At 39.3% G+C, this 13175-nt stretch overlaps 1 protein-coding gene across 1 annotated transcript; it reads left to right on the top strand.

Annotated features, from left to right (window-relative positions):
* The first annotated feature begins 9441 nt into the window (after positions 1–9441).
* Positions 9442–10758, top strand: LOC145805342 (uncharacterized). Its single transcript, XM_082900461.1, has one exon. It carries the CDS (start codon positions 9442–9444, stop codon positions 10756–10758), a length of 1317 nt encoding a protein of 438 aa, XP_082756587.1.
* The last annotated feature ends 2417 nt before the right edge of the window (positions 10759–13175 follow it).

Here is a 13175-nt window from a genome sequence, read left to right as displayed (position 1 = left end):
AACTAGGTTGACACCGATAAGATTGCCCAATCATATATTAATGCACCGCCCAAAGTTCGTGAGTAACCAACCACAAACACCAAACCCAAACCCAACCACACCCAATAAAAGCTAAAACAAAACAAAACCAACAGATACAAATTCAAAATCAGCAGCAACACTGGCTGGTAAACTCAATAGCAGCAAATATCATCAAAAAACAAGCACCAACAACAGCAGCAGTAGTCTCCACTGGTTCACTGCCCTCATAGCCCATATCAGCACTCAAACAAAAAACTCCTCACAGATACTCCTTCAGATCTTAGAAGCAACTTCTTACCTGCTGCATATTGAAAGCAACATCCGTAATAAAAAATGAGCAGCTCGGATCAAAAGATTTCCACCATAGTGCTATCCGAACTTTAATAAGATCACATAATTCCACCAAATTAGATTGTATACTAGAGAATATACGATTGTTCCTACATTTCCAAATTGAAAAGATCACAGCTGCTGGAATAACCCTCCAAACATGACCTTTTTTTTTTCTTAAACTTCCAACTCATCCACCATTGTAGCAGCCCTTCCAATGACCCTGGAACTACCCATGGCAACCCCCACCACTGCATTATATTTGACCAAATTTTCCATACAATAGGGCAGAACAAAAGGATATGATTCAAAGACTCCATTACTTCTTTACAGAAAACACAAGTTGAGTCAACATTGCCCCTCAACACTCCAATTCTGCTCAAAAACTCAGTTGTCTTTAATCTGCCTTTCCATGCTAACCAGATGATAAACTTGGATTTAGGTGGAGCAAAAGTATTCCATATTAGCCCTATGGAGCTTAATGTTATACCATTCGCCAATTCACACCATTATAAGCAATATTTACCCTGAACACCCCAGTTAGATCTGCCTTCCATCTCATGGAATCACTATGTTCCAGATGCAGGCTTGGACCTACACCCAGCAGAGCAATAAGCCTTGAAAGTTCGTCATCTTCCTAAGCATGTAAAGGTCTTCAAAAACTAAAACACCATTCATTACACAAAGATGTCCTTGATAACATCATACTCAATGAGATCTCTCTCTCTTCACTCAGCTAGTACAATCGAGGGAACTGAGAGCTAAGACTAGCTTCCCCCTTCCATACATCAACCCAAAACATTATTCTCCTACCATTGCCAATTGCAATTTCCACATTCGCCCTATAAAAATTAAACAGATTGGGGTTGCTGTGTGCTAATCCCACTATATCCTTCCAGATTTTAGACACATTACCTGAATCTAGGAGCAATGGCAGCCACTTCCCTCCAATAGATCCATATATACTACACATAATTGCTTTCCACAATGCACCATTTTCCAAAGCAAACCTCCACCACCATTTTAATAACGTACATTGATTTGCCACTCTTAAATCTCTAATTCCCAAAGTCCCTTGTTTCTTATTCATTAAAACTTCTTGCCATTGTACCAAATGAACTTTTCACCTGGTTTCTGTATCCCCCCACAAGAATGTTGCTTGCAATCTATCAATCTCCTTAGTACATACTCTGGTATCTTTAATAATGACATGTAATAGATGGGTAGTGACGACAACACTGATTTTATCAGAACCATTCTACCTGCAAATGACAATAATCTTCTTTCCATCCTGCTAGTTTCTTCTTGACCTTCTCAATAATTGGTTTCCAAGTTTGTCTTTGATTAGGATTGACACCAAGAGGCAGCCCTAAATACTTCAAAGGAAGTTGTTGACCCAAACAATTTAATTTAGCTACATACTTCTACACCAACTCATCATCTACACCCACTCCACAAACTACACATTTATGGAAATTTATTCTTAACCCAGATACTATTTCAAAACATCTTAATACTCTTTTAATTGCTTCAACTTCAGGTAATCACATAAAAATATAGTATCATCCGCAAACTGAAGATGAGAAACATTAATCTTTCTAGAGCCCACTTCCATCCCTTTAATAATTCCCAACTCCTTTGCTCTCTTTACTAAAATGTTAAGCCCTTCAGCTACAACATTAAAAAAGAAAGGGTGAGAGTGGATCTCCTTACCTTAACCTTCTTTGTGGACAGAATTCGTCAGATAGGAAACCATTTACAAGTATAAATACTCGAGTTGAAGAAATACATTATTTTATCTACTCTTGCAGTTAGGTTTTTATTCTTGGCAATCCCGTTTGACAAAACTCCTTTCAGTTGTAATTTTATTCGCTCTTGTATTTCAGTGAGGATATGAGTTTTAGATGCGAATCCAACCCGAATTGTGCCTTGCAGAGAAGTTTGTGATGTTAATGCTTTCAAGATTGCCACTTCGCTAATTATGACGAGGGTCGAGCTGCTCGGCAGCTTGCGGCCGAAACAAAATGCAAAATTGCATTCAAAGTTGCATGTCCGCCCTTGATCGCTCGAGCGAAGAAGTCCTCGCTCGAGCGAAGGATTGCGTCTATACAAAAACCTGAAAGAACTCATTGGTCGCTCAAGCGAAGGGTTCGTGGCTCGAGCGAAGGCACTAGTGGAAATCACGCGAGTTAAGGTTCTCGCTAGAGCGAAAGAAGCTTCGCTCGAGCGAGCTTCAAAATCCGGATTTCTATAAGGAATTGGTTTTTTCCAAAACTAGGATTACTTTGGATTTCTATAAGTAGTTGGTTTTCTCCCAAAACTTTACTAATTCCTCCAGATCTTCTTTTTGGGTTCTAAGGTTTATATCTGGAGATATTTTGCTAGTTTTCTTTGATATTTTCATTGAGTATTCAACTCATGGTTTAAGAAGCATACATCAAAGGTTTGTTTGTTTATTCTACACAAAAGAGAGAGTTGCTCTTCGGTGGATTTTGAAGAATTCGAGCCTGAAGCTTTGGTGGATTCCAGAGTGGCTCATCGTCAAGACAATTCCGAGGTGAAGACCGGGTTGGAAGAGACACATAGAGGTTGGTTCAATTCGGGCGTGGATTCGCTAGGTAATTGAGAGTATACCTGTGTAATTCCTTTATATCTTCTTAGTGGATTGTTTTGTGGCTGTTGCCCGTGGTTGTTTTATCACAATTGGAGGTGTCCAATTGTGGTTTTTTCACGTAAAATCGTTGTGTCGATTTGTCTTGATTGTTTGATTGGGATTGTTGTTTACTACTTAAAATTGATACATAATCACAAATCAACATCTAGGGGATTTCTAGATTTTTCAATTGGTATCAGAGCGGGTTGCTCGTTTGTTTTTTAAAAATTTTGAGCGAGATCTTGTTTGATTTGTGATAATGGATTCAATTCGTGAGGAAAATTCTATGGTTCGACCACTCCTACTTGACGGATCCAATTATTCTTTTTGGAAAGCTCGAATGAGATTGTTTTTGAAATCTATAGATGAAAAAGTTTGGCAATCTGTCATGAATGGGTGGACCGAACCAACAATTACCATTGATGGAGTAACTTTCCCCAAACCAATTGAAAAGTGGGACACAATTGATTACCAAAATAGTAGCTGAAATAGTAAAGCTATCAATTCTCTCTTTTGCGCTGTCACACCTGAAGAGTTTAGTCGAATTTGCAATTGTGAAGTCGCAAAAGAGGCTTGGGATATCTTATAAACTATTCATGAGGGCACTCCTTCTGTTAAACGCTCAAAATTTCAAAGGCTCGCGTCTATTTTCGAAAACCTTTCAATGAAAGATAGTGAGACATTTGATGAATTTTATGCGAAGTTGAGTGACATTGTAAATTCCAGCTTCAATTTAGGTGAAAAAATACCAGAATCCAAAGTTATGGGAAAAATTTTGAGATCCTTGCCCGATCGGTTCCAACCAAAAGTTACGGCTATTGAGGAGGCTCAAGATATTGACAATCTCAAGCTGGATCAGTTGGTTGGAAATCTCCAAACTTATGAGGCACATAGGAATTTCAAAAAAAAATAAAAAGTTATTGCTTTTAGTAGTGCTCATAGAATTGGAGAGGATTCTGATGAGGATTGTGAGATAGATTCTAAGATTACGGCTGCTTTTGTTAAACAATTTAAAAAATCCTTTTTGAAAACGAATCATAATCTTTTGGAATCTACTCATACTCATAAATCTAAAAGCAAAGATAAACTCAAAATTAATTCTATAGCCAAAGGAGAAAGGAAAGATACAAGGGAACTCTGAAAGAGTCCAATGCTATGAATGTCAAGGATATGGCCACTTTGCTTCAGATTGCCCCACTCGTTTGAAGAAGAAGAAAGCCCTCGCTATCACTTGGGATGATGAATCAGAATCTGATAAAGATGAAAGTGACAATGAAGATCAAGGTGAAGAGGGACATAAACAATTCCTTACTTTCATGGCGGCTTTTGAAACTGAAGGACGAACAGAGTATCCGAAAAGGCCGGTTGAGAATGCCACTGATGATGAATCCTCGGGAAGTGATGATGAAAAGCTTGAGCAAGCTTATGAAAAATTGTATAAGGAATCTCTTAACTTATCCAAATTGAATGACAAACTCACTATGAAACTCAAAGCATGTGAAAGTGAGAATGTCAAATTAAAGAAAGAGATTTCTAAGGCTAGGAATGATGCCCTTAAGATTTCTAATGATCGACAAGCTCTTTGTGCAAAACTTTTGACTTGTGAGACAGAGAGGAATGAGCTACAAAAAATCTATGCAACATATGAAGAAAAGATTGAAACTCTCGAGATGTCTCAACTTGCCTTGGAAGAACTAATCATCAAGAAAGAGGAAGAACTCAAGTGTGCTATGGCTACCATTGGTCTTTGGAACAAAGGATCAAAGACTTTGGACAATATCATTGGGTCTCAACAAATTTGTTCTAACAAGAGTGGCATTGGGTTTGGTGGTAAGAAAGAGCAAAAACAGAGTGCTTCCTCATCTCATAATACAAGAACTCAAGGAAAAGGGGAAAAAAAATTCAACATAAGGATGGACTTCTCAAACTTCCTAGAGTTGGTAAGGTAAAAGAAAAGAAGGTACACCCTGTACACCCTGTTTTTATTTGTCATCATTGTGGTATGCATGGTCATATTCGCCCTTATTGTTATAAGTTGCATGGGAGAGTGTATTTGCCTAGACCTAAAAATAGAATATTGGAAACCAAGTCGAGACGGGTTCCTATTGAAAGAAAAGGGAACCACAACGTCAAGACACCACCCAAGAACCGCAATGCTCACAACTTTGTTTATACTAAAGCAGTTTGGGTGAGAAAACTTGACTTGTGTTAATTTGTTTATTTGTTTTAGCTTTTGGGTTTCTGTGTGTTGTTTTTAATGAAAAAAAAAATTTTCCAAAAAGGTTTTCTTAGTATGGTTTTGCAAGCTTGAAATTTTTGAGTGGTCCTTGGTGCATATTGGAATTTATGAGAATATCCATTACATGTTAATAGATGTGTGCTTTCTGTGGTCATTACTCATTTTGGAGTGCATGTTTTTTGATTCGTATGTCTCATTTTGTACACACTCTTGGATTAGCAAATTTTAGAGTCTTCCACCTTAGTGATTATTTTTTTTTTTCTATGGACTTCTGGCATTGTATCTTTTGCTTTTCTAGAGGAATTGACCTATACTAGCATATCATGGGTGATGTTGAGTTTCTTAACCACCTTCCATCTTTTTACATCTCCACGGCTTTCTCTTCTATTCTTTGTAGTCCAGCCATGAGGAAAATGCTACCTCAGAGTCACCAACCAGGCCATCCTTATTATATCCATGCTTCTCTGGTTCGGTTTCCATACTCTTAACCGTGTCAGCCGCCAATGAGTGTGCAAAAGAAAAAGAAAAAGTAAAAGAAAGAGAAGAATGCAAAATATGCAAAAGAAAGAAAAAAATGTGCAAAAGAAAGAAAGAAAAAAAGGAAAGATTCATTGATTGAGGGGGAGCCTCCGCTTTTACTCACCAAATACCCCTTGATTCCTAGTGGTTTGACTTTCCATAGTTATGCTTAGATTCTCTTGTCAGAGGTCCAGCTATCAGATCACTACTAGGATTAAATCTAGTGTTTGTCGAACTCCAAGAGTCACACACACACTTTTATCATGGGATCTATGCTTTTCACATAATGCATCACTTTCTTTCATGAGGAATCTTCTACAGACTGCACACATTGTGTTTACTAGTAATTGTACTTCTTAGATAATCTTGTGTGTTCTAAGGTACAAATCTGAGATTTCTTGGTTGCTCCACCATATTATTTTTTGTCTTTTTCTTCTTGTTCACTGTTTTCAGTGTTTGTGGTTGTTTTTAGTGAGGGGGAGTTTGGTTTATCTTGATTTGGGTTGGTAAGGGAGTTTGGTTTTTCATTGCAAGAGTTGTTTAGCATGAACACTTTGATTTGTTTGGTAAGGGAGATTGGCTAGTTGTTTTGAATGTTACTATGCATTGTTTGCTATTTGTGACACCTCGAACGTTTAATTAAGTATCACATAAATAGTTAGAATTATATATATAATTTAGAATTATATATAATTATGGTTGCTTGTGATGATAGGGTATTAAATAAATAAATATATAAATCTAATTTGGCATTGGATTATAGGATTAATTGGGAATTGTTATTTGGGAGCAAATTAACACATTTATGGAATTGTAATATTAATTGGGTCAACCTAAAGATAGTAATAAATAATAATAAATGAATACAAAGAAATAAGCTAGTTGCCCAGCAAGGATTGTAAGCTTCGGCCCAAAAGAAAGGAAAAAAAGAAAAAAAAAAAGGCCCAAGTATGTAACAAGGCCCAAGTATAAGATTTATACTTATCTCAAATCTCATCTTAAATTTGCAATTAAGAACTCCACCCCTAGCCTCATTATGCCTGCTAAAAGAGGGGGGGTACGTGGCACTCCAAGTGAGGCCTGGCTCACAGTATAAAAATGGGGCAAGGGTGTGATGAACTACTAAAGGAAAAAACGAAAGAACAAAATGGTGGAAGCCGAGAGAGAGGGGTACGTAAGTGAGAGTGAGGAGTTGATAGTAGGAAAGTTCTGATAGTAAAGTAAGGCTAAGGATTATAATTAAGGTGAGTTATATTATACCTTGCTTTACCATTATATGTTTTACGAATGTTTTGAGTCACCATAACTTATTTTATACAAGTTATATTTATTAAGTTATATAAATAAAAGTTATGTTTATAAATATTTCAGTTACGTGGGTTACTTTCTAAACTCTATTTACTTAAAAAGGAAACTCATGGATATGTTTGTTTAAATTTTAATATATATTTGACTATAACCTTATAAACAATTATGTTTTGTAAGTACCACCACGGGAGTCCCACGCCTTGGGGGACTTAAATAACCATTAGCTTCTGTTTGACCACTTTGTGGTCCTCTGTTTGTCATGGATCCATTGACCTCTGTTCTGACTATCACTTCTGTGACCTCTGTTTTGTTCTGTTTTATACCGTGGTTATGATTATTTATAACATGATTTCTGTATTCTGCCACTTTAAATAAACTGTCATTTTAAATTAAATTATGCAAATATTTTAGCCTACCTAATTATCCATGGTTATTTTGTATTCCCTACACTCTTGGTATAATATTTCTCACTCTACTGTGTGCTTATAGCTGTTACCCTTTCGGGTGACGAGATGTAAAGGAAACCCATAACCCCACAAAATAGAACTTGCACATGGACTGATGTTGAATCACTATTTTATTTTTCTTTTTTTTTATATTTTCGCTCCCTTTTGTTTTTATCCGGGGCTGGTCACTGAATAATAAAATAATGAAAGCCCTAAAAATGTATTTCATCTTTCTTAAATAGTAAAATGAAGTAAAATTTCTATTTAATCATTTTTATTTCCACTTGCGCATCTTAATTTGCTACGAATAAGAATAAGTTAGTAAGTCACGATTCCAACTCTAAGCCCCTGGGGTTGGGTCGTGACAAATGTAGTATCAGAGCAACAGTTTTAAAATATATATATATATATATATAAATAAATAAATATATAAATAAATCCTAAAAAAATAATAATAATCATATAGCTAAGAGAAAAAATATATATATATAGTAAAATAAAATAGTAATAATAAATATTTACCTGTGACGATAGTTTTTCTGTGTAAAATCTTATGTTTATTCTGGTGTTGTAGGGATGTCAGAGATTTACCTTGATGATGCTTTTTGGAATGACCTCCAGGCCATCAATTTAGATGAAATCTTAGCTGAACACTCTGCCCCCGCCCCCGCCTCACCTGAGGGTTGGGGAGATTCTGAGGAAATAGTCAGGGAATTGCACCCAGGCCTTGGCCGGTTGATGGGTCGGCCCATTTATATCCAGGTTGACCCTACCGACGTCCCACACTTATTATGGAGGCACAGCCTTGTCCATACACGCAGACGTTTTCTCGGACCATCTGGCGTCCTTGGCGTCGCCCCGGGTCATGACCGCCCACATTATATTATAGGCCCTCTACCCCCAGAGTTTGCAGCCAGGAGGGGGAACGTGTACCCCGAGGATTATATTGTCACCACAGTCCCTAACCCATTGGAGATCATTAATATTCCAAATGTTGACTTCGAAAATGATCTGTCATATGTTGAGACACCTGTTTGGATTGTCGACCGAGTATTTGTGGGTCATATACGGTCTATCCCCATTTTCACGATCCAGGTAGCATGGATGGGTTTTGGTGTAGTCCAGTTGGGTGGGAGTTTGAGCTTTTTATGCAGCACTATTTCCCCTGATTTTTCGGCCCATCAGACCCACCACTCTAGATCTGGATAGTAGAAAATCTTTTGTATGCTGATCTTGATATGTTCTAATCCCCTTTTGTTGACTTTTGTTATGTTTACTGCAGTAATGGGACACTAACATATTCTGACTAATGTAATGCGAATTGAAAAAAAATATATAAATAAATAAAAATGTGTAATGTTGGCAGTTTATATAAATATAAAGTGTACTACATATGTATTGTGCTACATATATACATATATATATATATATATATATTGCGTTGAGAATATAATGCCTCGTTTATTACTTGTAGAATGGCTAATGGTAATGGAAGTGAGTCATCAGTTAGTGGCACTGAATCGATGGAAAGGGTAATGGAAAGAGCGGTTACTAGCTTTTTGCAAGCTTTACAAACTAACATCAACAATGGGACGCCGGAACGGTGAGAAGGGCCAGTTACCATAAAACAATTCCAGGACCTGAAACCCACCACATTTACCGGCAGCCCAGACCCAATGATAGCAGACGCTTGGGTTAAAGACATGGAAAAGATTTTTTGTGTCCTACCCTGCACCGAAAGACAAAAGGTAACTTTCGCCACTTTCACTTTCAAAGACAATGCACAAGAATGGTGGCTTCTTAGTCTGGCCAAAGAAGAAATTATGACTTGGGCGAGATTCATGGAAGTATTCTACGAAAAATACTTTCCAGATTCATTGCGGGAACAGAAGGCATCCGAATTCATACATCTTAAGCAAGGAACCATGACGGTGGCCGAATATGAGAGCAAGTTCACACAACTCGCTCGGTTTGCAACATACGTCATCCCCACTGAAACTCGAAAAGCAAGAAAATTTGAAGTAGGATTGGATGCTGGAATAAAAGACAGACTTAAGGTCTTGAAATTGCCAACTTATGCAGAAGTGGTGGACCGGGCGTACATAACAGAAAAGGGAATTAAAGCCTCACGTTCCGGAGAACCAAGCTTCAAGAAGCGATTTTGGGAAAAGGATAACAGAAGACCCGGTGTTGCACCTTATAAAAAGGTAAGCATGGGCACAACCAGCTCCGGCCACCAAGGTCCGACCAACCCCCGAGGTGGCACTATTCCAACTTGCCCCACTTGTGGGAGGACTCATTGGGGACAATGCCATCAGGACACAGGAGCATGTTTTAGATGCGGACAGTTTGGCCACTTGCTAAGGGATTGTCCAAAGATGGTTAACCCTACAGCCAATCCCTCTGGCTCAGTCAGGAGAACTGCGGGACCGGGAGGAGAAAAGAAGGATCAAAACCGCCAAGGTCGGACTTTCGCCTTGGTACCTGGAAAATCGGAAGTTACCGAAAATGTTGTGTCAGGTACACTTTCTGTCTGTGGTCTTTTAGCTCATGTCCTTATTGACTCTGGGTCAACTCATTCTTTTGTTGCACCACACTTTGCTGCCAAGTTGACATCAACACCCGAACCGTTAGGATACACATTGTCTGTGTCTTTTCCTTCTGGCAAGCCTGCCTGTAGTACTAATGTGTACAAATCCTATGCTATAATCCTAAAAGGCAAAACCTTATATGTAGACTTGATTCCCTTCCGCATTGGAAACTTTAATGTAATCTTAGGTATGGATTGGCTGGCTGCCAAGCACGCCTCTATCGATTGTAAAGCCAAAAAGGTCTCCCTCAAGTTACCAAACCAACCTGAACTTTTCTTTGATGGGACTGAAGTTTCTAACCCTTCCTGTATTATATCCTCCATGGCGGCCCAACGACTTCTAAGAAAGAGTTGTGGTAGTTATATTTGTTATGTGATTGATACACAAAAAGAGGCCCCCACCGTTAATGCAATTCCTGTAGTTAAAGAATTCCCGGATGTCTTTCTTGAAGATCTACCCGTTATTTCAGTTGATCGGAAAATCGAATTCATCATTGAAACCCAACCTGGCACGCAGCCTATATCAAAAGCTCCTTACCGCATGTTGATGACAGAATTGAAAGAGCTGAAGACTCAACTCCAGGAACTCTTGGACAAAGGTTTCATTCGGCCTAGTACCTCACCCTGGGGAGCTCTAGTATTGTTCGTGTAGAAAAAGGATGGCACAATGAGATTATGTATCGATTACCGAGAGCTGAATAAGGTTACCATCAAGAATCGATACCCTCTGCCGCGAATCGATGACTTGTTCGATCAACTTCAAGGCGCGCAAGCATTTTCCAAAATTGACTTACGTTCTGGCTACCATCAGCTAAAAGTTAAAACAGAAAGCATTGAAAAGACTGCATGCAGAACCCGTTACGGGCACTACGAATTTCTCGTCATGCCTTTTGGCGTCACAAATGCCCCAGCAGCCTTCATGGACCTCATGAACAGAGTGTTAAAACCCTATCTTGATGAGTTCGTCATCATCTTCATTGACGACATCCTCATATACTTCAAGTCACCAGAAGCTCATGAACGGCACTTGCGAATGGTTCTACAAACACTACGTGATCACAAACTCTACGCCAAGTTGAAGAAATGCAAATTCTGGATCACTAGTGTACACTTTCTCGGTCACGTCATTAACAAAGATGGTATCGTAGTTGACCCCCAAAAAAGTTGCAGCAATCGTGGACTGGCCGCGACCTACTAATGTGTCGGAAATCCGAAGTTTCTTGGGTCTAGCTGGCTATTATCGACGCTTCGTGCAAGATTTCTCAAAGGTAGCATCGCCCTTGACCCAGCTAACTCAGAAGAACACACCCTTTGAATGGACTGATAAACAGGAGTGTTGCTTTCAAGAATTAAAAGGTCGACTTGTGTCAGCCCCTATACTAGCACTCCCTACCGGAGCAGATGGGTTCGTAATCTATAGTGATGCCTCATACAATGGGTTGGGTTACGTTCTCATGCAAGACGGAAAAGTCATTGCTTGTGCGTCACGACAATTGAAGAATCACGAGAAGAACTACCCGACTCACGATTTGGAATTGGCTACGGTGATCTTTGCTCTCAAAATCTGGCGTCATTATCTCTATGGTACAACCTGCGAAATTTATACTGACCACAAGAGTCTAAAATATCTATTCACACAGAAGGAACTGAATATGAGGCAACGACGGTGGTTAGAATTTATGAAAGACTGCGATATAGAGATTCATCACCATCCGGGCAAAGCTAACGTGGTAGCAGACGCACTGAGCCAAAAGACGACGAGAAATTTGGCATGTACTCTCATTTTCCGCAAGATCAATGGGTTGCTCGCCAATGTAATCGTGGAGCCTACATTGTTTGGAGAAATTAAAGTACGCCAATGGGAAGATAGACTCTTGAAGAAAAGGTACGAGGAACAAGAGAACAAGCCTGGTCCTGATTTTATTATAAGCAATGGGATACTGAAATTTCGGAATCGAATTTGCATACCCGACATCCCAGAACTCAAGAAGAAGATACTGGAGAAAGCTCATAACTCGAGATTTGCAGTCCACCCTGGCAACACAAAGATGTATCATGATCTGAAGAAACACTGCTGGTGGACTGGAATGAAAAGAGATATAGCAAGCCATGTTTTCAAATGTCTGCATTGTCAGCATGTTAAAGCAGAACATCAGAGACCTGCAAGGCTACTGCAACCACTCCCTATTCCTGAATGGAAATGGGAACACATTACTATGGACTTCGTGGTCGGGCTACCACAGTCTTTTTCAAAGAATGATGCAATATGGGTTATAGTAGACCGATTGACAAAGTCAGCACATTTTCTACCAATCAAAATCATGTACCCTCTGAATAAATTTGTCACTTTATATATCAAGGAGATTATTCGGTTGCATGGTATCCCAGTATCGATCGTGTCTGACCGAGACCCTTGTTTCGTGTCTCACTTCTGGAATAAATTGCAAGAAGCGTTGGGAACTACACTGAAGTTCAGCACGGCCTATCATCCACAAACTGATGGGCAATCCGAAAGAACAATCCAGACATTGGAAGACATGTTACGTGTATGCGTGTTGGACCTCAAAGGTAACTGGGATGAGCACCTATCTTTGGTGGAATTCGCCTATAACAACAGCTATCAGGCAAGCATTGGAATGGCGCCGTACGAAGCTCTGTATGGAAGGAGATGTCGATCACCTCTATGCTGGACGGAGGTCGGGGACAGGAAATTGTTAGGCCCCGAAATCGTACAAATCACCAGTGAGAAAATCCAACTCATCCAACAGCGGATTCGCACTACTCAGAGCCGCCAGAAAAGTTATGCAGATACTCGGAGACGAGACTTGGAATTTCAAGTAGGAGATCATGTGTTTCTCAAAATCTCACCAACAAGAGGAGTGATCCGATTCGGACAGCGCGGAAAGCTAAACCCACGTTACATCGGGCCATTCGAGATACTGGAAAGAATTAGTCCTGTAGCCTATCGCCTTGCACTACCTCCTAAGCTATCTAATATCCACAACGTGTTTCACGTTTCAATGCTCCGACGGTATCTCCGAGATCCAGAACATGTCATCGACTATGAGA

Source organism: Camellia sinensis, chromosome 13 (assembly GCF_055761805.1).
Source record: "Camellia sinensis isolate YWXY chromosome 13, ASM5576180v1, whole genome shotgun sequence".
NCBI classification, from domain to species: Eukaryota; Viridiplantae; Streptophyta; class Magnoliopsida; order Ericales; family Theaceae; genus Camellia; species Camellia sinensis.
Note: the sequence above shows the minus strand (reverse complement) of the source record. Positions and strands in the feature narration are given on the sequence as shown.

Excerpts from the sequence above, each read along its gene's own strand:
- LOC145805342 (XM_082900461.1), top strand. The coding sequence starts at position 9,442 with ATGACGGTGGCCGAATATGAGAGCAAGTTCACACAACTCGCTCGGTTT.